This window comes from Clupea harengus, chromosome 10, assembly GCF_900700415.2.
Source record: "Clupea harengus chromosome 10, Ch_v2.0.2, whole genome shotgun sequence".
Lineage (NCBI taxonomy): Eukaryota > Metazoa > Chordata > Actinopteri > Clupeiformes > Clupeidae > Clupea > Clupea harengus.
The window spans coordinates 105301-131874 of NC_045161.1; the positions used below are offsets into that span (position 1 = coordinate 105301).

Sequence of the window (26574 nt, forward strand, 5' to 3'; positions counted from 1 at the left end):
CCTGCCGGTTAGCTGCCTAGAGCCCTCCCCCTCCATCTTCCTCTGCCGTATTTCTTCTGTCTTTCAATCACTCCGCTTTCAGTCATTCCACTTACAGTGAATTTTAACTTACGCTCTTTGAAAATCGGAAAAGATGAGTTAAAATGATTTGTTCGTTACATTATGTGTGGAGAAAACAAAGTGTAATCTATGCTAAATGTATTGTGTAGGTGTATTGTATTAGCAACATTTAAACGTTTTAAATGTGTTAAGAATATAACCAGAGTGCTTGTCTAGCTTAGTTGACCATAATTACATGAATGGTAGCTGCAATCAAGTTTGAATTTAGGCTTTTTTGATGGCGGTTAAATCGCGTAAAAAAAATATGATTAAAGTACTTGTGTTTTCTAGCTTGTTGTCATTCATTTAAATTAGCAAACTAGTGTACGCTGGCTTTTCATTCATTAACGTCGCAACAGCAACACGTGGTAAGATGAATGGGCACACTTCCATGAATTGCCATGACAAAAGAGACACACTCACACACACAAAAAAGGACCCCAGGTGTAGGTGCTTAAGGCACTTGAAAGGTGGTGAGAGAGAACCGGGTGGAACTGGAGCACATGGAGCACCGGACGGGCATTTGAAGCGTTTAGTGAAACGCTTGCTTAAAACAAAACCTTCTTTTAACCTCCAATCGTGACTGATTCCTCAGTAACTGCACTGCCCAACCCTGCAACAATATATATATATGAATTGCCATGACAAAATATATAGACATATATATATATATGTGTGTGTGTGTGTGTGTATAATAAATATATATATATATATATATGTGTGTGTGTATATGTATATAGATATATACTGTATATATAAGATTATTGTCTGTATATGTATGAATTTTCTTTCTGTCTCACTTCTACTGTAGATCTACTACACATGGCCTTCAATGCATCACACACAGATATTGATTGCCAGCCTACCTACTCATTTCTTTGCTAATATGTAACATCACAATCATTCACTCATTCTTCTGATAGGAACCCTGTGAGCACATTGAGATCCTCAATCTAATGTATAAACAACATTATATTTGTATGCTGGCTTTACTGTCTTACTTAACTCTCTCCCTTTCTACACCCTTCATGTATGCCTGATCCATCTGATATGTATGTCTGATATGCCTGATCCATCTGATATGTATGTCTGATATGCCTGATCCATCTGATATGTATGTCTGATATGCCTGATCCATCTGATATGTATGTCTGATATGCCTGGTACATCTGAATGATCTGTCTCTTCTTGTCTCACTTCTCTTAGCCTATGAATAAATTAAATTGAATTGAATTATTTGGTTAAATACTTCCATAAACAATACAACGGAAATTATACAAGAAAACAACTGGCTGCATATGAGACTATATTTCCCTTAAACATCTTTATTCAATGAACAAGTTTCAAAGGTAAAAATACTTAAAGTATATAAAAACTTAAAGTACATGGGGTAAAATGATAGAAAACCCCCCCTTTTAAACTAAACCTTAGCTTGGACAGTTAGTGGCTTCTGTGGTTTGATCAGTCTGATCTTGGGAAGAATGAGGAACAGACAGTGGCCCTAAGGGCTTTATTTGCTTGTGATTGGTCACCACCCCTTCGAAAAAATCAATGACGATGTCAGCACCAGCACTACATCCCTCCTTTTCATTGGCCAGTTTCCTCAATGCACCCAACGCGTCCGTCATTTCCTTCATCCTATCCTGGGACTGGATGCTATTTTGTCCGTTCTCCTCTTCGTTTCCCTTTCCTTCCCTAGACACATCGACGTCAACAAGATAGTTCACCAGAAACCCCATGAGGCCGGAGCCGAAGCTGCCAGTGACTGTGCCTTGTATAGTCCCCAGGTCCTGTGGCTGGCAGAGGCTGAGCAGATGAAGCAGTGACTGGCAGAGCTGAGCACACAGACTGGTATGGTACCGATACTCCAGGAAGTCCACTCCCTCTTTGCTGTTTTCTAGTGCCTTCGTAATGGCAATCCATACCTGAGCAAACTGGCAAGAGTTGCCATATTGAGCACGGGAAGAGGGGGTTGACAGGGCCGCAGCCGATTTAATGCGAACCTTAAAGTTCTTGCAAGACACTACAGCACAAGACAAGGCAGAGTAGGCCTCAGCTGACCAGCTTGCAGTGCCTGTATGCGGGGGGAAATAGGATCAAAGGTTATTTTATAAGGTATTTAAAACAGTATTCAGGCTGTGAAATCCTCATGACCAACCGAAGCCCTCAGCTCATCCACACATGCCACAACACAAAGTTCAAATTGCCATATATTTGTAAACATTTGGTGTTGGTAAACATGTGGTACAGGTATACAAAACTGAGGGGGGGGGGGATCACGTGGGACATTAGGTTTTGCTCTAAACAGTCTAGTATAAAGTTACTTCAAATTGCCCCTATTTGTCATTTGTAGTTCCAAGAATATCAGAAAGCAGTATGCTTTGGTATAGAATGGTTTTCATTTAGTTGATAGAAACTCTTTGGTCTTTGGTGTGTGAAGAGGCCCTCTTACCCAGGGGTAATGCCGTGTTTTTGAAGGCATTGCCTAAAGCATAGCAGGCATTCCAGCGGACCTTCATGGTGGCGTCACCCTTCACTGTATCCACCAGTGCACACATGGCCTGCCCCAGGAGCTCCTCAAACCCAGGCTGCTCCAGCTGCTGTGGCTGCACCAGATGCAGCAGGTTTCCCAGAGCCCTCACCGCATTGCTCTTGACCTGTGACCCCACACACACACACACACACACACACGCACACGCACACGCACACGCACACGCACACGCACGCGCACGCGCACGCACACGCACACGCACACGCACACGCACACGCACACGCACACGCACACGCACACGCACACACACACACACACACACACACGCGCACACACGCGCACACACACACACACACACACACAATGAACACCGCTTACACTCATCTCCTGAAGCAGTTATGAACACCGCTTACACTCATCTCCTGTGGCAGGAAGCAGTTATGAACACACAGGAAGCAGTTATGAACACTGCTTACACTCATCTCCTGTGGCAGTAAATGTTTTCCATTTGGACACACACTCTTGAACACTCTAGATGAACCCTCCATATGCCTGATATTGGCATACATTCTCCTGGCATATTATATCAACACTCTAGATGAACCCTCCATATGCCTGATATTGGCATACATTCTCCTGGCATATTATATCAACACTCTAGATGAACCCTCCATATGCCTGATATTGGCATACATTCTCCTGGCATATTATATCAAATGATGGTCATGTTACCCTTACCAGTAGCGGCAGCCTTCATAATGTGACGAAAACGACATTCAACATTCTTATAAATCTGGATCATTTATGAGTATCTGATTAATTTAATGCATCTGTAAAGCGTCTTGAGACAACTATATTGTTCTGGCGTTATATAAATAAAATTGAATTGAATTGAATTGAATTTAATCTGCTGTGACTACTGCAGGTCACTATGATTGCCATCTAAGGAACGCATTATATCTGCAGGTTTCAATATAGCTAAACAAGAAGGTATTAATCTTACCCGATCTTTGTCCTTAGATGCTTGAATGGAAGACTTCACCAGTTTAAGAAGTAGTCCACCAGACAACTCTTTCTGGAAGTCAATCGCTACAGACTCCCTGGAGCTGATAAGAGAAAAAGACAGGAAACGCAGAGAGGAAAAACAAGCTCTAATAGAAGCACTGATACAAAAAATACAATGTACACACCACAGGCCCACAATACAGAACATGAATATGTTTTAACCTCAAATGTGTCTCACACATACTAACATGTTTGAACCTGACTCAAAAGTCTCACATATTAACATGTTTTAACCTGACTCAAATGCGTCTCTCACATATTAACATGTTTTAACCTGACTCAAATGCATCTCTCACATATTAACATGTTTTAACCTCAAATGTGTCTCACATATTAACATGTTTTAACCTGACTCAAATGTGTTTCTCACATATTAACATGTTTTAACCTGACTCAAATGTGTCTCACATATTAACATGTTTTAACCTGACTCAAAAGTTTTACATATTAACATGTTTTAACCTCAAATGTGTCTCTCACATATTAACATGTTTTAACCTGACTCAAAAGTCTCACATATTAACATGTTTTAACCTGACTCAAATGTGTCTCTCACATGTTAACATGTTTTAACCTGACTCAAAAGTCTCACATATTAACATGTTTTAACCTCAAATGTGTCTCTCACATATTAACATGTTTTAATCTGACTCAAATGTGTCTCTCACATGTTAACTATGATTGCATCTGTGAGGTTTCCAAGTGACCAGGCTGCCTTTGCACGGACATTAGGTGAATGATCCTCAAGTGCAGTGAGGATGACGTTGGCACTGTCCATCATGAACATCACATCCTGTATGGATCAGAGATAGAAAAATTCATTTCTGCATTGAAGAGTTTTATAGATAGATGTCATAGATAGATGTCCACTGTCTAGTTCACTATCCAACTGCCTAGCTGTGCACTATTCATCTGTACCTCATCATACAGCATTAAGTTTACTACATTTATTTGAAACTGAATGCTTTAAAAAGGATTAAACAAATAATCTAAGGATAAGAATCTAAGGATAAGAATCTAAGGATAAGAATCTAAGGATAAGCTAAAAGCTGAAATCAGTAAGTAGCCTATAGGGCTCATGTTGATTTGTTTTTTTAATTCACATTTGTTTGACTTGTTTGTTGTTGTTTGACGCAACACCCGAAACTTTAAAGTTCTCTTTGCGTGAAGAACAACATTTTCTCAGCAGAAGCCACGAAAAGGCAACAAAATCATTAAAGAGAGTTATTTTGAAAACATTTCTTTTAGCGTTTTGGCAAGTAACTGTCTAATGTTCTGTTGTTATTTGTGTAAATGCCTGGATGACATCCAGCACTGGATGAGCAACAACTCCCTTCAGCTCAATGGCAGCAAGTCAGAGGCCATTCTTATTGGCACCCCTCATCAAACTAAAAAGGCCAGCATCACCCACATCATCATAAATGGTCACCCCACCCCTCTCTCCTCACTCGTCACAAACCTGGGTGTCAAGCTGGACTCATTATTGTCCTTTGATGCACACATTAAATCCATCTGCCAAACTTCATTCTACCACCTGAGAAACATCTCAAGGCTGAGACCCTCTCTACTGAAACATGCTGCAGAAAAGCTGGTGCACGCATTCATCAGCTCCCGTCTTGACTACTGCAACTCTCTGCTGGCAGGTCTACCAGCCAAAACCATTCAGAGGCTGCAGTATGTTCAGAACAGTGCTGCCCGGGTTCTCACTCGGACAAGGAAATCGGACCACATCACCCCAGTCCTCAACTCACTCCACTGGATTCCAATCAACCAAAGAATAATTTTCAAAGTCCTTCTCCTAGTTCACAAGGCCATAAACACTACCGGCCCAACCTACCTCCAAGACCTCCTCACCCCTCATTTCACATCAAGGACACTTAGGTCCGGAAACTCAAACCTCCTTGCAGTTCCCCGGACAAAATTGACAAAAATGGGAGATTGTGCCTTCTCCTCACTGGGGCCACGACTCTGGAACAAGCTCCCGGAGAACATTAGGGCCTTAGATTCCCTCACTGCTTTTAAATCTCACCTCAAAACCCATTTATTTATCTCTGCCTTCACCTAAAGTCCTGGTCTTTGTTTTAGTTTCTTTTCTGTGTTGTTTTTAGAATGAATTGTTTTAATTTGCTCTGTCCAAAATGACTCTGTTTTTAATACATATAATAATACATTGGTATATTATATTGTCCTATTTTCTGCACTTCATTAGCACTTCTATTACTTTGTATTATTGTTGTTGTGACTGTCTATACAATGTTAAGCACCTTGAGATTTCTTTGTATTTTAAAGTGTGCTATACAAATAAAATCCATTATTATTATTATTAAATTAGGGAGTCTGTTTCATGTCATGTGTATCTGCTATTCCATGTAGTAATCATCCACTGTATCCTCATATTTCGCTCTGTTACTCCTTCCGCTATATCAAAGAGTTACCGTCTGTACTCTCTATGGAGATGAGTAACCGAGGTAACGGAAATGTTCAACATAACAGTAACGCAGCACGCTCTTAAAGGGACAGAACCACATAAGTAATAATCATTCTGTACGCAGGCTAGTCATGATTGTTATTCACCATCATATCGTTTGTACTGTATATAATTGTTCATATTTGTATGTCTTTGTTATTTATATAATTTTAGAAACCACGGTTCCTTATCAAGGCTATCACTGTTCATTCTATTACGGGTCAATCACAGCGTGGTTCATTATTCAACATCAAGGCTATTCATGGTCTATGTCATGAGTGTGTGTGTGTGTGTGTGTGTGTGTGTGTGTGTGTGTGTGTGTGTGTGTGTGTGTGTGTGTGTGTGTGTGTGTGTGTGTGTAAATAAATAAACATCAGTGTTGAGGATTTGGCATCCTTCTGTTCTGACCGAACAACCTGTGGTGATTGGCCCTTAGGGATCCAACCTGTGGTGATTGGCCCTTAGGGAGCCAACCTGTGGTGATTGGCCCTTAGGGAGCCAACCTGTGGTGATTGGCCCTTAGGGATCCAACCTGTGGTGATTGGCCCTTAGGGATCCAACCTGTGGTGATTGGCCCTTAGGGATCCAACCTGTGGTTTTTCACATCCTTTTGTCATTTGTCTAACCCTTAGCAAACTTCTTCCGTTCTTAATGCATTTGAGACCATCAGTTGTGTTGTTCCGAGTTGGTGTTGGTATATAATAGTTCTATTTGCCTACTATATTCATCCATATTACGGCAAGAACTGCTGACCTAAGGGAAGAGAAACAATAATCTGTGTTTTGTGTAGGGACAGTGATACCTCCGAAAGACCAGGGAAAAGGATGTAGACTCCGAGGGCGCGGACTGAAGCGGCCTTCACTAGGGAGTTCTCACTGTAGGTTAGACCCAACAACATGGTCATACACAACATCTGGGTCTTCTCCTGAAACATCAACAACCAAACCCATTAGGTTATTCAACACCATCATGAAATGTTGCATTAGTTTGCATTTTATGGTTGTGTGTGTGTGTGTGTGTGTGTGTATGTGTGTGTATATATGTGTGTGTGTGTGTGTGTATATATATATGTGTGTGTGTGTGTGTGTATGTGTGTGTATATATGTGTGTGTGTGTGTGTGTGTGTGTGTGTGTGTATATATATATATGTGTGTGTGTGTGTGTGTGTGTGTGTGTGTATATATATGTGTGTGTGTGTGTGTGTGTGTGTGTGTGTGTGTGTGTATATATATGTGTGTGTGTGTGTGTGTGTGTGTGTGTGTGTGTGTGTGTATATATGTGTGTGTGTGTGTGTGTGTGTGTGTGTGTGTGTGTGTGTGCTCACCGGAAGCTTCCTAAAGGCTTGTGGTAATATGGAGGAGAGGGTGTCACAGGCACTGGTCTGCAGAGTAGGATGCTGCTCATTTTGTAAAGCAGTGGTCAGTGGTCCACTCAACACCTCTGACCAGAACTGGATTACCTGCCATTGTTAGGATTATAATTAGGATTATTATATTATTATTAAAGTCTTGGCCACAGACAATAAGTGTGTCTATTCTTACAATATCTCAGCACCACTGAAAACTGTTCGTTCACAGTTGTTTTAACCAAAGATTTAGATCATTCTTACTGCTCTGAGATTATAGTTTGAGAGTTTGTGCTATATGTAGCACTTTGGAAGAGTATAAAACCGTGACGGCATGTCAAACAACCTTAACGGAGCCTGACAGGCCTCCGCTTCAAAGGGTTCACATTTGGATCCTTATTAATGGCAAGAAATAATATGCTATAACATCACTGACATGCACAAACTCATGCCGACCGTCCAACATACCTTACAGAGGGGCACATGTTTTATATTCTCTGCAGTTCTTTCCTCTGTCCTGTATTGCTGGATGATCGCTGTTCCCAATTCCTCCAACAACTTTGATCAAAGGAAAGAGTTTGAAATGTGAAGGTGAACTGAACTGAATTTGCATCTACATTAGAAACACATAGATATCTTGACAGATTCTTAGATCGATTCCAAATTGGTAAAAATGACAAATGCATGTCTATAATAAGCATATTTATGTTTTTCTCTTATCTCTTGGAAACTGTGTTCTTTCTGCTGACCTAAAGCGCCATTTGGAAGGTTCTGATCAGCAGCGCTTATGGCTAGATTTCTAGAAGGGAACTGCAACTATAATTAAAGTTAATAATCATAGTAAATCCCTTAATAGACAGACCGATACTTAATCGTGGACACAACCATTTGACAATGAAAAACAGAAAGCAAACAGGGCCGGTCAGATTTCAGTGCTTTTAGATAAAGTCGGTATTGCATGAAGAGAGCTGGAAGACTGATATGTGACACTGTTTCTTCAGACGAGGTGATGGGATAAAACTGGTTCAAACTATCTTATTGCATGAGTGTGCGAGAGAGAGAGAGAGAGAGAGAGAGAGAGAGAGAGAGAGAGGGAGAGAGAGAGAGAGAGAGAGAGGGAGGGAGAGAGAGAGTGTGAAGGACATCATTGTAAATGGCATTAGGGGTAATAGAGGCTCTAACTGACTCCACTTGATCAGTAAAATAAGATAACTTATCACACGCTGCATCACTTCCAATGGGGCACAGTGAGGGGGGAGGGGGGATTTACTAGCTGATTGACAGTCTTAAATACAAACCTAGGGTTTGAAAAATAGTGTGTTCTTGCATCCTTAAGCATGTTGTAATATTGTAGTGGACTTGGAGACCAGACTTTTTCCATCTGTGCTCTGCATTCATATATTCGTTTTTACAGCTGCAAATATTGCTGTTAATCCAATTCGGAGGACTTAGACCTAACATTAAGAGGTGCATATTAAGAGGTAATATTTAAAGTTACGATTTAATTTTAAGAGGCAATTGTTAAAGCTAGGAGTTGATGACTGAAAGGTAGCTATAGAGGGCAGTAGTATCATTTCACCTTTGTTCCATGTAACTGCACAGATGGATCTTGCTCCCTCAGACAGCAAGCACTGACCTGACACAGTTCAAGCAGCCACCCCTGTGTCAGACAGAAGTAGCCCTTCACCAGGTGAGCCAAAACCTGGAAGAAGTAGCGAGGGTGAGACCCGAACCACACACACACCATGAAGACAAGTAGACATACAACATGTCTGCACAGAAATGCCAGATGATCTTACCTGTAGAGCCTCGAGCCTGACAGGCGAAGGCTCTAAAAGGTTCGGAGACAGGTGAGGGATAGTTTCACTGTCAGAGTGAGAACCCTCTCTTGGCTGGGTAACCAAAGAGACACAAAGCCCCAGCAGCCAACAGATTCCTTCTTCACCATCCTCCAGTGTACATTGCTGTCTCCAGTTCTGGGACATATGCTCCTCGCGTGTACACCCCACGTCTCCCGACATCGTAACTGGTTGCTGTAGGAGTAGCTGAACCTCAGGCAGAGGGGCCTGAGCAGACACCAGTGCACCCAAAAGGGTCAGACTGGACACACGCACATTTACATCTAAGAAAGGAAAGAAAGTGGAATGGTTAACAATGTTACCATTTTTATTTGAAACAAATGAAGTGAATCAAAGACACTTGAAATCTCTCATTTAAGAAACGGTGCACGAGAAACAATGGTATATACTGCTACAGGAGGTGTTGGTACAACATGTAGCGGAGTGCCTAAAGCAGTTGTATATTTTTCACATATCCCTTGCCTTGAGTATACTACTGCTACGGATAAGGAGAAACTTGGCTTGTTCAATTTCAGCCCAAACCACGCCATCAATAGTTCCATCTACATTTCGCTAGTGTGTCATTGAGTCTAGAACTTAGCCAATTTAATGCCAAGGATACAATGACAAAACTGGACAAGCTCTAGATTAACACCAGCACATGGAACAGTGGTGTATGTCAAATATACCACTCGAGAAATACAATGCGTTGCAATGGGGATTTATCAACCATGTTAAAACAATCTGTAAACTGCTTGATTGCACAGTAAAGGGGAAACACTATAATTTCTTTCATTCTTTACCTCTACTTCATCCATCACTGTCATGTATTACAAAGGCCGTTATTCCACATACACCATGGTTACCATGGCCACTTGCGCTTTTTTTTTTACTTAAGTGCAGTGCCATGAGAAACATCTATTTAAGGGGCTTTCTTACATTTGAAAATATTGGAGAAAATCAAGTTTTGAAAAAAAAAAAAAAACATTTTGTGACTCATATTGTGAGGAAGTGACCTCCAGAGCTTTGGCGCCCCCTCCTGGTGGGATGGGCAAGTAGGTACACTTAGTTTAGACCCTGAAAATCTCTGATCGACTTCTGGGCGAACGTTCAAGATGGCGACCACTACTAAAGCTATTCAAAGTTTGAGTAAGAACATACGAGATTTGAAAAGTGAATTTAAGCAGGAATTTCTGAACTTTAAGAATGACAGAAATTATATAAAAAATAGAAAATTCAGAAATGACAAAATATCGAGACCTCCGGTGAGGCGCGAGGCAAGATGGCTGCAAGGCACTGAGATCTTAATCGAAACTTCTTCTTTGCTGTGTTTAAAAGTGCTTACTGATCACTTTTAGATAAAGAACTTTTTTATTTACATCATGACTTCCAAGAAAGACCAAACTTCGACCAAGAAAGATTCAAATAAACAAGGCAAACAGGCAAACAAAATGTCAGGACCTTGTGATAAACGGAATAATTAAAGGTCCAGTCTAATCGCAAATTTCCGAATTAACAAACCTGCCACTGTATCTGTATGTCACAAGTATACAAGTGTGCTTAAGCCAGACATACATACATACATACATACCTCTATGGCGAACATATTGCTGAATTTGTTTCCAAATTGGGCTCAGCAGCCCCGGTCGCAGGCGGTGGTATGGTGTATTGCACACCAGATGAGCCATGCACTGGAAGACAAGTCATAGCTAGGATGTCAGGCATTGAAAAACAATGCATCATACTCTAAGCCCATTGTCTGCAGACCTGCAAGGACTCTTGTTTATATTCAGTTAAAAAGAAAAGACCTTGATATGGTACAATGATACATTCATTAATGTGGTGCGGTCACTTTAAGACACCTGGGACATCTATGAAGAGATAAGACAAGAATGTGACACTGGGGAGACAATTAAAGGTTGCACCAACAAAAATGTGCTGTCGCTGAAGTCTTTAGTTTAGTCGTACTAAGCACATTGAGGGGTGACGACGATCAAATAAGATGCTAGATAATGCTAGGTTAGACTAGGAGAGATGGACTTTTAGGCTACATCCTTTAAAACTGGTATGCTGCTACTGATACAATGTTTTAAATCATCTGCTAAACAGATTTATAAAACCCACTAACTTAACAGTTGGCTAGGGTAAGTTATTTGTCCTGCACATTAACTAATACTTTTAGCTTGCTAACGTACATTATGTTGCATTTCGTCATGAATAATAATCCGTGGGATATTTCAGCAGCACCACTCATAATACACCAGCGGCAGTGCTGTGCTACTGAATGCACATACATTGGATTTATTAGTTAAGATAAATTACAATTAACAAAATGTAATCTCATCTGACCGGTAAAATACCCATCACACATCAGGACAAGCAAGTTTATAAAACTGTATTTTAAGATTATATTTTAATGGAGTTCTTGCTATAAATATGCATTTTCCCATGTCATTCATATTTATATAAATTCGGCAACCTTTTAAGTGGATTGATCCTGTTCAATCCCCTAGAAGTGAAAGTTCAACGTCAGTGAAGTGTTATATGACTAAATCTCACTATAAATTAATAGGAGGTTGTCAGGAAGTCATGATATAAGTGGAGATAAAAGCCAGACTACCACGTCAGCCTGGGTAGTGGCTAAAAATTGTGTGTAATTGTTTTTGTTTTCAGACGTAAATGCAGTTGAACATGATTAGCTCCTGTAGAACCTGTAAAAATGTAGATATGTTAGTACCTATATTACACTACCTTTATAACTTGGGTAAGCGTCTGTGACGAAGACTCAGCCATTAGTGCTAGCAGCAGACTGCGGTGCAGCTCCCTGAGGCTGGATGCCAGTGCTGCAGAGAATGAGGTGAAGGCCTGGCGAGGAGCGCTCGTGTCCTCCGCTGAAGACAAGAAGAGTCGAGACCCTTCAAGCAGAGCTGACAGCACTTGGAGTGACCCTGCCCGTACCTAAGGTCAAATAAAGGAAAACAATGGGATGACTAAAAAGGATTATTAACTGCATGTTTTGCAAAGCCTGATATTCAACCTCCTCACAAGTACTTTTTAAACCATTTAGAAACATCTGTCAACTGTCAAACAGTCTGTTTTTGCATCAAAAGGCGTATTGTTTTTTTGTCATTTAAACATCTCACATTTGAGAGGGAAAACACAAACAAACAAACCAAAAAAACACACAAAAACAAACATAATACAAAACCTTAAAGGCAGCCTATTGAACCCTCGCAGCACCCCAGACCCATTACAGTTTACATACAAATATACATTAAGTGTACTAGTACACATACACCCCTCTCCATTATATTCATTAAGTGTAGTACACATACACCCCTCTCCATTATATACATTAAGTGTAGTACACATACACCCCTCTCCATTATATTCATTAAGTGTAGTACACATACACCCCTCTCCATTATATACATTAAGTGTACTAGTACACATACACCCCTCTCCATTATATTCATTAAAGTCCTGCATCCCTTCTAAGAGTTTGTACCAATACTGTAGACATTCTGCACCCTTCCTATCATAAGTTCAAAAGCGGCTATTCTCTGTCATGAGCTTGAGCCACTCTGGCTTCCACTTTCGTAGAATAATTCTGGCTGCTACCATAAAACCTGTTATCACTCCAGGTTCTGCTTCAAAAGGCATATTGTTTTGGTTTGTTCAAAATGTCCCTGGCAAAATGTCCCTGGCAATCTAAATGATTTAAGTCTTGAATGAATCTATGCTAGATTCTGGGAGGGTCTAGGACCTTGCCTAAAATAAAATTACTCCACCTGCCTCTATTGAAAATAAAATTACTCCACCTACCTCTATTGAGGATGTATACCATCTCCCAACAACAACATACAATGTCAATTTGAGCCTATTTCTTGAGCAGTTCACACAAGGTCACCTCAAAGTCCATTAGGTGTGACTCCTACTGGGCCTTTAAAGTGGTTTCAGCTGTACATGCCACCCCTGTTTTGATGATTTTAAACAGCTCTCTATCCAATGGTTGTGTTCCTGATGACTTTAAAATAGCAAGTGTTCAACCCCTACATTTGACCTTGACTCTTCAGTTTCACATAACTATAAACCAATTTCTACACCACACTTTATTTCCAAGGTATTGGAAAAGCTCGTCCTAGAACTTACCTAGAACCTAGAACTGACAGAGGTGCCCGATTATTGTATTAAGTAATAAAGATAAAGTTTACGTTATGCAGTTGTATTTATAATTGTAACCTAATACAATCTGGAAAGATCCTGATCGTACAATATCTTGAAGTCAAGTCTTTTGTTCAAAGATCCTTTACGTTTGATTTCAGTTCAGGTTAGCTCAGTTAAGAAACAACGCAATAGAAACCTTGGGGAAAAGACATCAGATTTCACCAAATGTAAAGTAATTTAGCTATGACATCCGATTACTTCATGTGAACAAAACGTCAAGCTCATTTCATTGTCAGCAGTAAATGCCGGGTGGGTAAAGTGATTCAAGCAAATACATGCTCAGGTGCTTATTGGGATTTGTATGTTATTTACTGATGATTCACAAACTTCCAACACGCCATGGCATTCTATGCATTGTCTCACCTTTGGGGACGGGTCTTTCAGGGCGACCGTGAGGAGGGTAAGGCATGGAGGTCCACCGATGGGGGGGGTATCAGGGATGAATGCAGACCAGTAACCAAACATAACACGTTTGTCCACGCATTTGACCAAAGACAGGAAACAGTGCAGGGAACCCTGACGTATCCGCATCTGGTATAGCCTACAGTGTGCAAAAAAAACATTATAGGAACATCTGGTACAGTCTGCAGTGTGCAAACAAACATTATTGGAGCATCTGGTACAGTCTGCAGTGTGCAAACAAACATTATAAGAGCATCTGGTACAGTCTGCAAACAAACATTATAGGAGCATCTGGCACAGTCTGCAGTGTGCAAACAAACATTATAGGAGCATGGGGAAAGTGAAAGCATGGGTTTTGGGATAACATACTGGTAGCAGTGTTAATTTTGGCAGCTATTTTAGATTTAGTCTTAAGACGAAAATGCATATTAGTTTTAGTCACTTTTAGTCATTTTTATCCTGCTTAGTTTTAGTCGACGAAGTCTCATTACATTTTAGTCTAGTTTTAGTCACATTAAACTAAAAGTTAAGTCCATCTTATAGTCACATTAAACTCCTTTCCATCCCTTCTCAGGCCCGGGGACCCCTTGTGTTGTGTCTACAACTGCATAATAGTCAAGCTTGCAGTACTTAAACTGTGGATGCAATTAGTCTCTAAGATACAGATCTCCTAGTATATGCCTACAGCTGAATTCCAATAAATTCAATGTAAATAATAATTTTAAGGCAATACTTAATTAACAGTATTATCATTAAAATATAAGAGAATATCAAGTCTAGATTTTGAAGATTCAAATGATCTGATAACACAATACAACTACTATGCCTACCTGGCCTTAGTTAAATCAACCACATATCCTCCATATGAATTGCTGTGCAATCTGATAACCAACATACAGTATTTAGCTAGACGGATAGTTTGAGAGTTGAAAGTAGTGCCAATGATAATAACAATTGCATAAATAGACAAGGATATGTAAACCAATCACATATTAATTTATTTTGTCTTGATTAATGTCATGCGTGGCCTGTCCTATAGTCCATTCTGCAATGTGTTTACTACACTTGACAGAAAATAAAACACAATGCACCGCAATAACCGGAGAGAAACCTTGTGGCTTCAAAATAGGTGGGAAGAACACAACAACAGGCACCTGAAAGCGCACAAGACAACCCTGCCATTTATGCCAAGGTAAGCATAGCTAAGTTATACTAGCTATACTAGCTATCGATAACTAGCTAGTATAACTTAGCTATGCTACCTCATAGTTAGCCAACGTTAGCTAGCTAAAAGTTTTGGAACTCATTTGCCCAGCCAAACGGGAGGTTTCAATCGAAAATGACTAGCTAGTTATCCAAGCTGACACAACCTATACACTCGACTGCCCCTTTGAAGTTAACTTAACGTTGGCTAATATATTCGAATAACTAGTTAACATTAGCTAATTATCATTGACAGTTACTAGCTAATTTACCTTGGCATAAATGGCAGGGTTGTCTTGTGCGCTTTCAGGTGCCTCTTGTTGTGTTCTTCCCACCTATTTTGAAGCCACAAGGTTTCTCTCCGGTTATTGCGGTGCATTGTGCTTTATTTTCTGTCAAGTTATAATTAAAGACTGTCCAGATATCTATTCTTATTTGTCTTCCAGTACCGAGTGCTTGAACTTCAGCCATCATAACGTTCAGCCATAGGGCGTCACTTGCATGTCTGGCCATCTCAGAGAGTTGAGGAGGGATAGATACAGGACCGGGCAACATTCAACCAATGATGTGCATACAAGTTTAGAAAAAAAAAACAATTGTGACTTAGTCAACCACCAACATTTCGTCTCGTCTCGTCTCCGAAAGTTAAAATAGATTTAGTCATAGTTTTTATTTATAAAGATCCGTTTTCGTCACGTCTTAGTCACGGGAAAAAGGTCGTTAACGAATATTTTTCGTCATAGTTTTCGTCAACGAAATTAACACTGACTGGTAGCAGGTTATAAAACAAGTCATTTTATTTATTAAACTATATGTATTTTCTGTATGAATAATTGTCCAAGCTAATTGGTAGTATGATTTGCATACCGTTTTTTTTCATTTGAAAAACACATAAAAAGTAGAAAAAAACATATAGGAAAATATAATTTAAATGAATTATGCTTGACAGGAATCAACTCAAATTAATTAAAAAGCATTTATATAAAATAAAAGAATAAGATACCCTTAACTTAATTTTTTAATTGCAAAATAAAAAACAAGACTGAAAACTAAGGCGAATATACATGCTTGGAAAACCAACTCCATATAAATGTGATTAAAGCGATCGTTTAAAAGTAGACACTTGGGGCCTCATTTACTAACATTTGTGAGCCTTTGCCAAACCGCATACAGCGCATGATGTGTTTCCGCATTTTGAGTAGAATTTATCAAACAAGAACCTCGTCGCATAATCAGCGCCTTACTCCGCCCTCTAGTGTTATTAGTGTGCCGCTAAAAGACGGGAGAATGGATGATGAGTTAGAATTAGAATTAGAGCTTTTGGTTCACGAGGTTACAACCAACATAGTACAAGGCAGAAATACACTGCCTTTGGAGAAAAATGCTATCTGGCAGACTATTACAAATAAAATCAATGAGTTGTCATCTACACGGAGGGAGGTGGAGGAAGTGAAAAAAGGATATAAAGAGACGGACAAAAGAAAAAGTGGCATTCAACCGAGTTCAGACCAGGATGACCAGCTCAGGTCACCCACAATCCGAACCATTAACCAGCTTAGAAGATGTCGTCCAACAAACACTGGTTTCTGAACAGGTGGAGGGTGTGGAGGGGGTACCGCAGAGCACTCTATTCAAGGTATGTATGGTCTGGTACCCCGTGGTGAACTTAAATGGACAAATTACAGCATTATTATATGCCTATATTAAATGATATCAAATATAAACTGTTCCGGCCGGCTCGTGACTGCAACATAAACATTGGAGGCAGATGACAACGGTTTTCTACAAAATAATGCGTATTTATTAAGTCCATACAATTATCACAACATGACGTGTCTAGGGGGTTTCAACGTCTGTACGCTGAGATAGTCAGCTCGAGAGAAAGAGAGACAGGTGTCCACTGGTCCTTTTTATCCTCCACACCTGTTTGTGGACTTCAGTGTGCCTGACTCCACCTTCAGATGGATCACAGACTTCCTGTCTGACAGGAGGCAGCACGTGAAGTGAGGGAAGCACACCTCTGACCCCCTAACCATCAGCACCGGTTCTCCTTACAACTCTTCCTCCTGTATAGAAACAGCTGCACCTCACATCATCAGTCTGTCAAGCTCCTGAGGTTTGCAGATGACACCACCCTCATCAGGCTGATCTCTCATCATTCTTCACTTCTTCTTACTGGCCATGTTGTAGTGACCATGATGTAGTGTTTAGCAGGCGTGGGCTACAAAGAGCGCATGTTGTACTGTGAAGGATAGCCTTTACGGATGCCGGGTACAGAATACGACGCGTGTTGCGGCTATCGCCAGCCAGTTGGGCACTGATGTGTACCCCACCACCCTTGCTATCCTCATTAAAATCCAACCAAAACTAAACAAATTGAATTCCCATACAGTGGCCATATTACCTACTGTTAATTGCCTACCTAAATGTACAGTCAAGCCGGAAAAGTCTGCACACCCCTTTCACCTTCTCCATGTTTTATTACGTTACAGACTTATACTACAATAGATGACAGAGCTCCAGCGTATCCTTGTGAAGATGGGAGAACCTTTCAGGAGATCAACCATCCAGGCAGCACTCCACCAATCAGGCCTTTGTGGTAGAGTGGCCTGACAGAAGCCCGTCCTTAGTAAAAGGCACATCACAGCCCGCTTGGAGTTTGCCAAAAGGCACCTAGAGGACTCTCAAACCATGAGAATCAAGATTCTCTGGGCTGATGAAACCAAAATTGAACTTTTTGGCCTGAATACCAAGCGTCATGTCTGGAGGAAACCAGGCACCGCTCATCACCTGGCTAATACCATCCCTACAGTGAAGTATTGGGGTGGCAGCATCATGATGTGGGGATGTTTTTCAGCAGTGGGAACGGGGTGACTATTCCTGATAGAGGGAAAGATGAATGCAGTTAAGCACACAGAGATCCTTGAAGAAAACCTGCTCCAGAGTGCTCTAGACCTCAGACTGGGGCAAAGGTTTACCTTCCAACATGACAACGACACAGTTCTATTGAACAAAGGAGTGGCTTCGGAGAAAGTCTGTGCATGTCCTTGAGTGGCCCAGCCAGAGCCCAGACCTGAATCCAATTTGTGGAAAGAGCTGAAAATGGCTGTGTACCGACGCTCCCCATTCAACCTGACGGAGCTTGCAAGGATATGCCAAGAGGCAAAAATGTCCAGAAACAAGTGTGCCAAGCTCGTAGTTTCTTTCCCAAGACACCTTGAAGCTGTAATCGTTGCCAAAGGTGCAGCAACCAAGTATTAGGCTAAGGGTGTGTACAGATATGGAACCCCTAAATAACCTATTTTTGTCAGTAAAATAAAATTGCATATTTTCTAAAAACCTGTTTTCACTTCGTCATTATTAAAGTTAAAAGATAGGGAAAATATGTATTATTATCTTTTGTTATCCATATAATGGCGATGACCTTCACATCTGCAAAACAATGTATTTACTGTATGAAAGCTAAAAAGAAAATACGTTTTACTATGATTTGGGGTTATTTAATCACTTAAGCATAAATAAATGTCATACCTCAGCTTTGCATTAGCGCCTCCCTCGGTGTCAGAGTACTCTGACTCTGAGCTTCTCCAGGATGGGTGGAAGAGTGCAGTACCACCAGCCAACAGTTGGGAGGGCTTCTGGGACCAGTTCCCCATCATCTCTCTGGGATTTCTTCCACCACCTTGTCTCAGCTCAAGCTCTTTCTGGTCCTTTGCACTCTCTTCTTTCTCAACTCGTTTTCCCTCAAATTCTGCCTTCTTAACATTCCCACGAGGCTTCTTCTTTTTGTTCTGTCAGGGAACCATATCATATAAACACTGATCAAAATAATGGATGAAGCAGACTTTGAGAGGTTCTGCTGGAATTTTCCAAATCAAGTAATTACACTGCTGCATTCAAAGTCCCTTCCCCTGGGGTAAGATGCAATAACATACAAGTAGTATACATTTACATTTAGTCATTTAGCAGACGCTTTTATCCAAAGGAGAGAACAATCAAGCTACAAGCAATAGAGTGTAACAATAAACACTACTACAAACACTACTAGTCTTTGTTGTCACTTCGGTACAAGTAGGTACAAAGTCATATGCAAAACAATCAGTGAGCTTAAGCAAAATGACTCATACCCCTCCTGGTTTTGCTGGTACGGTCTCCTCTGAAACCTTGGCAACGGAAACATCATCATACTGAGGTAGCGGGGCAGGATAAAGGATTTTAGGCATCTCCACAATCATCCCTGGCAGTCCGTAGAACATTAATTTCTATCGAAGAGAGATAGATATAAACTTACCATCATTATCAAGTTTTATAACTTCGTATTATGTTACTGCCTCTCCCACCTGTACTTTACATTAAGTCATAAGTCAAAGCCTATTATGTCTTCATATAACGAGCACCTTTAGTACAGCCAGAAGAAATCCCAGATCATCCCCATGGCCTGGTTTCCACTTGACTCCATTTAAGAAACACTGCATGCCTTTCAGTGCACTCTGCAACAGCTGAGAGTGAGAGAATGAGAGAAATGGGAAACATTTACATACATATTACACTGACACATCAAAATAAGATTTTTGGAATCCTAACATGAATTTAATTCATGAATGACAACCGCTAAGAGTTGTTGATGCCTTAGTTCAGATGAAATGTAATGAATCATGCCTGTCAAATCTGTGAGGCATCATACAAAGGAGTCAGCCTAGAATTGAGACATGGCAACAATTCATCTTACTGGTTACGAGTGTTCACATTTCCCACACTTAACAAGAACGTGCGTGCGTACTTAAGGGGCGATATCCATGGAAACAGTGCTGAAATATTAACTCATTTGGTGACGTCAAACTGCCATTTGAACTTCTTAGGACCTACATGCTAATTCATTTAAAAGGTGAATAAACTTTAACATCTGAATATCAAACTTAAGAAAGAATCATCTCTGAGTAGGCAGGCTGTATGTTCGTTACTCTACTCTTGCTTTATAAATATATATATATATATATATTCATGTTCTGCATTATGCATACGTTAATCTATGTGTGTATCCAAGTACTTCTGAAGTTATAATGCTTTTGGGAAATGCTCCGAAAATGAAAGATGATTCGTAAGAACTATTTAGGCTTACGATGCTTTTGGAAAACCACCACATACTTAAATAGCTATGCAAAGGGTGTTGTGCTCATTCTGGTGTGGCAAAGTATATTCCATTTTTGTAATACATATGCAAGTTAAGGTTAAGGGTACGTTAAAGTTAAAGTTAAAATGCAAAATGCTGGTGCTTGTATGCGCTTGTAGCTACTTTAGCAGAACAACACCATATATAAGTACATAATTACAAATCGTGTATGTCAATTTAAATATGTAAAAACGTTTACCATATACTTGATAAATACTGTATTAGTATCGCAACCATTTAATGGAACATGAAAACAGTATTTTATGCTAAACATCTGTAGTTTTTCAAAGAGGAAGATATGTCCAGTGAGAGTAGAATACTAACAGTAGAGAAGACAAGCTCTTCAACTCTTGGTGCTTTGGGAGTCTGCAATGTCTGCAAGAATGTCCTGAAATATATTTCACGGTAAGGCTCCTCTAGGTAAGGCTGCCCAGGAGCCCTATCATCAGAATGACAAAAGAAAGAAAATGACATCATCAATCAGTATGACTTATCGGTTCAAATCAACGATTAGCACATTTTTTTATCCACTGAGCAGCCCTGCAGGAAAGCCTAATCTCGGACACTTCTTGACCAACTGCCATCATCTCCACATTTACAGCGGTATTGCAATGTCCAAGTTTATCTCGATTCCACTCAACCTTCTTTCATGCCCCAGTAATTCCAACCATACGGTGTCCCTCAGGTCATCCTCATATTCCATCAATCACGGTAGGAATCCATCATCAACACCTTGGTACTTAGAGGTCTTTCAATATAAGTGTAACCCCAAGTAACCCGACTATTTCTTATGTTTATTAATAAAGAGCTTCATTTAATTATTATTAGCTTAATAACAAAACTAACTACTTACCACAACTCCTTCCAATTCAAGTAACTTCCTCATATGTGCAAATGTAAGGTTCATTTACAACATACAACTATATAGTTTATGAATACAGAAACTACAAAGTTAACTATTTCATTTAGCAATACAAAAATTACATAATTAATAACATAAAATAAAACAAATTATTCAATTATTTAGTAGTAATAATCACTTACTAAATGATGACAAATATTGTGATATGGTATACTATAATTAATGACTGCCAACACCTTACTTTTTAATGTGTTAAAGGAGTCATCGTATGCCCATTTTACTACAAGTTCATATGGTTCCTTGGGGTCTTAATGAAATGTCTGTAACAAACTTTGGTCAAAATACCACAAGGATCATTTAAAACAGCACCCTTTTTACCCTGCCTAAAACAGCCCTGTTCAGAGCAACCTGTTTTGAGCACCTAATGCAGCTGACCCCTCCCCCCTCATCCGCGGGGTGGACCTACCATAGAAACGGTTGAGCGTGTATCTTAGGAAAAATATGGATTGACAAGGGTGTAGCCACACCGTTTTAAACCAGAGTCAGACCCTGAACAAAAGAGGCTCCCGGACAAGTTCAAGAATTTAGTCTTCAACAGGACGTTTCTGAATGGTTAGTTAACTTTGTCACTTCGACAATTCATTGGCCAAGGTCATACAGTCTTGCTGCCTGTGTTGAGGACAACCCAATGCTAGTGACTCGAGTATAGTGTGTTCATGTACTATTATGTAACAAATACAGTGTGTTTATGTAAGTGACTGGTTGTGAAAAGTTAGGTTTCTGGTATTTAAGTAAATGCACGTAACGCAAACGTCATTAAAAGGTCACGAGTCATGAGTAAAACTATAGCTGTAAAGTCAGATCACAGTAATGGGGATGTAGGACATAACTCATAGTAATGTATGTTTTCCTTCATTTATTAGTGTTTAAACATCGTTTCCTTATTAAATCTTTACATTTGGTGACCTACGTCTTTTAATAGTAACACAACATTTTAATATACTATACCTGCAATTTAAATACCTTTCCTGATACAGGTGTATTTGCGCCAAGTGTGAAAAAATGCCTACAGAGCCCGAGAATGTCTGCTGCAGGGAGATATCGCAGGTATTTATTATTTGTGAATTACATTGTAATTATGCAGTCATCATCTGTTTTATATTCCATGTCACTTACTCGTACTATTCAAGGTTACAAGAAGACTACTGCAGCTTCAGAATCAACCAGCGGTTGATCATTCTGTCCTTGAACCCGTGTTCTTACTACATTTAACATCTATAGAGCAGACTATGGGCCTGGGAGAATCAAGCAAAAAAGGTGTTTTTTTGTGCATACGAGTCGTCAGTCATTTGTGTTATACAAATATGACAGAGGGAACAGTAATTTATTGTATTTTTTTCCTTAGTCTTATTTTGCTCAAATAAAAAAATCAATATCAAACACTGAAAACACACAAAACTGTTTTTATAGACTTTTATTGTCAGAAAGATTGCCATATTGAATGCCACAGAGCATTATTCTTATTATTCAATGTACTGGCTAGTACGTAAGCTGTTCCTATGCAGCAGAAGTGTTCTGAGCTGTGCTCCACCGGAAGAGTTTTCTTAAATTGAAAGCGTGTTCTCGTGCTCCTGAATTTGCATACATACACGCCCCGCCAGCTCCTTATAAGGGCACGCAACCATAGTGACGTGTGCCGTCGGAATCGACCGAATCTACACGAAAGCAACTCGTAAACGAGTCATGTCAAAGCGGAGCAGAGGTGGAGGTACTGTTGCAGAATGTAGATATGTCAATTTTATTCCACTATGGCTATATCCACGCGACTGAGTTTAACACTTATTTATTTATTCACTGCCATTTGCAGTGTTCGTGTAGTGCTTTTATTATGCCTCGGTCTCGGAATCATGACTATAAATGTGAAACGTAATTGTTAATGATACAAATATTCTCAAATGTATTATTATCTGTATTATCATATTGTCTGTAATTATTGTAAATATGAGAGCTGCAAGATCAAGAATTTCCCCATGGGATGAATAAAGTATTTATCTATCTATCTATCCATCTATCTATCGATCTTATTATAATTATTTAAATGTCTGTAGAGTTGATGTGAACGCAATCGGTTTCTCAAAAATTCAGCCCTTAAGAACATGGGCGCACTCCAATCTGGCCGATTTACGACTGCTATTTAGCATTCTTAAATTCTGGTCTAAGTTAAGAACGAATCCCAGATGAGAAAACTTTCATGAATGCTAGAATTGTCCCAGGAACTTCGTAAGTGGAGTTAAAAAATGAAGAACATGCCAACGACGCTAACGCCCACACTAAATGGGCAAAAGAAGCAAATACCAGAATTATTGAAAAAAATACTTACATTTCCCTCGTATGCAGAACTGCGACAGATAGATGGCACCAATCACCAGTGTTATATTGGCCCAGGTTGGTAAAACGGTCCGATTCAAAATTGTTTGTGCACACCAACAGATTTTTGCCGATTCTTACTGGGATATTGCCTTCAAATATGAAATCAATCCATTTAGCTCTTGTGTCTTCTGAGGCTGGGGTCTGATGTGGGGATTTGTGCTGATCTGTGCAGCCGACCACGGAGCATCTTGGGTGCCGAATCGCTTCATGCTGCTAGCTAGGCTTAGGCTTGCAAGAACAAAATGGCGTGCGTTCGCAAAAGTAGTATCTATTCCGTGGGTGGGTTGAGTGGGGTGGGGCATATATAGATACTAGTGACGAAATGGTATTCAGGAAGATCAAAAGTGCTCGCTCAAGCGTATACATAGAGAAACCATAACAAACCGCCCGGGTTGCTTTTTTTGGGTTGGTAGACATGCCAGAATTAACATGTAGAAGCACTAAAAGTGAAATTTTCATACGATGTCCCCTTCAACCATTTACCAAAATGAAGTTTGACCAAAATAACACCATCACATTTTTGAAAACATGCCTCACCCAAGGCAGAAGTTGGCCATGCAATGGATAGCAGCAGAACGCAGTTCCATGTCGGGCTGACTTGGTGCACTGCAGATCACTAGTATTCCGTTCGGTCCCAAGAGGTTTGGAAGGTGCTGTAAATACAGAAAAGTAAAAGTTCCATTTAAGGACTGCAAAATCAGTGAAGTTTAACAAACAACATAGTGAAATTGTGTCAGTCATATTGAATAATGCAACTACGTTTCAAAATAATATGTTACTTGTTGTAATCCAGAAAAACAAATCTATTGTGTTGCAAGGCCTAAGTGCATTCATTGACATTTCCAGCCAGAAATCATGCTGGTACAGATGGTTGGCACAGAAATGACAGTATATATATATTGTAATGTCGGTCTCTGCAAATGTGTGCATTCTTGCATAACAACAGTCTTTCACTTTGTTATGTGCACTAGTCATTTTGGGACAGTTTAATCCCACCTCACACTCGACAAAAACAACATTCAACACTGTTGAGTACTGTTTAGATCTTCTAAACCATCACAAGATACCATGTTGGCTAAGAAGCATTAAACAGTGAACTTGAGCAGTCATCAGCCAGACTTTCCTCTGCTTAGAGCAGAGACCATGTATAACACAGTTAACAACAGTTAAGCCAGAGCTAGTTATATCTAATTGCCATCTGCGGTCTTGAAGGTTATGATGCTCGTATCTAAATGAATGGGGAGAGATCAGTAACTCCACATAGGATGGTCAAAAAGACATTTAAAGTACATCACATGAATCCGTGTTTAAATCTGACAAAAATGGTGTGAACATATTTTCCCAAACTGCTCAATTAAGGCATTTTTCTTCAGGTAGACTTGCTTACTGCGCATTCACCACATTTTGCGGTAGGCTATTGCTATGCTAACGGTGGACGTTCAGGGGTACGTTTAATCTTAACAGTGTGCAGTTTCCGAGTTGAATGACATGTTGCCTCCAAACAAAGTGCTTTAAGGTGTCAGAGGTGTTTCCCAATCAGCAGCGACGTGTTGACTGCTGACAATCACAAATGAACACTAGGAGGCAGAGCTACTACCCTATACTACCCTCTTCTACCCTATACTAACCCAATAGAATCACATACAAACAGTACTTTTACCCAGAGCATGTAAGCACACTGATAAAGGTGTTACTCCCTCTGGTGTGTTTCTTTGGGCTTTGGAACTTTGCAGGCTTTTAAAATGTACAAAAAGCTATTTATAAAAACACTTAATGACATTATTAAAGGAAATACCAAAATAACATAATTGGTCCTCTGTAAATCCCTACCTGTTGGCAACTGGGTCCATTTCCACACACAAGAGACGACAGGGCCAAGAGGATGTCTGCGTGTGTCCACACGCTACAGGTTTGGAGGGCTTGGACGTAGTACGTCACCAGACAGTTGAGGGTGTGTCCATCCATACTGAACTACAGGATGAGAAATGTACACAGAGAAGTTCTACACCAAATGAACTGAATTATAGTGAGTATAGATAACTTTGATCATGGACATCACTCACACAACAATAAAGCAATGCATTATGCATTTTTTTCTGGTATTGAAACTTGTTTACCTGCAGTTGGTTAAGTAGTAAATTGACGAGTTGGCAAAGTTTAAGAACGAGGTGCTCTTGGCTGAATGGGACCAACTGACTTGCCTTCAACAGCAGTCTGCAAACATCCTATAGTAAAATAAAAACAGAAGCCATAGATGCATGAAGGCCTTTTTTCTGATTTTACAAATGTATATGTACAGGGGCAGCACGTCCGTTCATGCAAATGAAGCAACCCTTAATAAAAAATACTTGCCATTTTTAATCAATTGTGCGCGATCATGTAAAGATAATTGACAGAATGACAGTGTACAGTACAGTGAGATTACAACAATAAAACATGTAAATTAACACCGTAAACCTTAGAATAGCAGTAAAAAAAAAAAAGACAGATAGCTGACGCTCCCATTTTGCTAGGAAACGGTTACCTATTAATTAGATGGCTAACCTTCCAATGCCAGGTAAGTAACGTTGGTTTAATAGCCTTCGGCCATAGGACTGTCAATTCAAGTAAACGTGTTGTGATTATGTTAACGTTACCTCTGGGCGTATGTTGTCTCTTGTTACATTGTTGCTGTAGTTTTCGGAAATAAGTTCATCCAGTAAGAAGTTGAGCTCTGTTTTAAAGCTTGAGTGGTCGGACGGCGTCAGTGAGCATAGTTTATCATAATAGCGCCTGAACAGCATGTCAGCGGGTGATGCGTACTCCATGTCCACATGTGTCCACAGAACAATTGAAAATTAACTTCAAATGTAACTGGCGTGGCCCAATGTGGGTGCTGTACATAACAATTCTGTTTCGCTCAGGTCAGTTCCGGTTGTTATAGCGTGGTGCAACAGAAAGACTTCCTGTGAAATTTCCGGTTGCAAAAAAAATCG

General features: G+C 40.0%; 1 protein-coding gene across 1 annotated transcript; it reads right to left on the reverse strand.

The window, feature by feature from the left end:
* Window positions 1-1408: 1408 nt before the first annotated feature.
* On the reverse strand, window positions 1409-26574 carry heatr6 (HEAT repeat containing 6). Its single transcript, XM_042708806.1, has 20 exons — window positions 26236-26574; window positions 25717-25824; window positions 25430-25570; window positions 24137-24252; window positions 20632-20746; window positions 19535-19636; window positions 19265-19399; window positions 18669-18928; window positions 13896-14073; window positions 12057-12263; window positions 10897-10996; window positions 9267-9589; window positions 9047-9169; window positions 7936-8025; window positions 7447-7581; window positions 6925-7047; window positions 4324-4448; window positions 3594-3696; window positions 2552-2756; window positions 1409-2173 (listed from the first exon to the last, which is right to left on the reverse strand). Exons 1-20 carry the CDS (start codon window positions 26404-26406, stop codon window positions 1527-1529), a joined length of 3507 nt encoding a protein of 1168 aa, XP_042564740.1. The 5' UTR covers window positions 26407-26574; the 3' UTR covers window positions 1409-1526.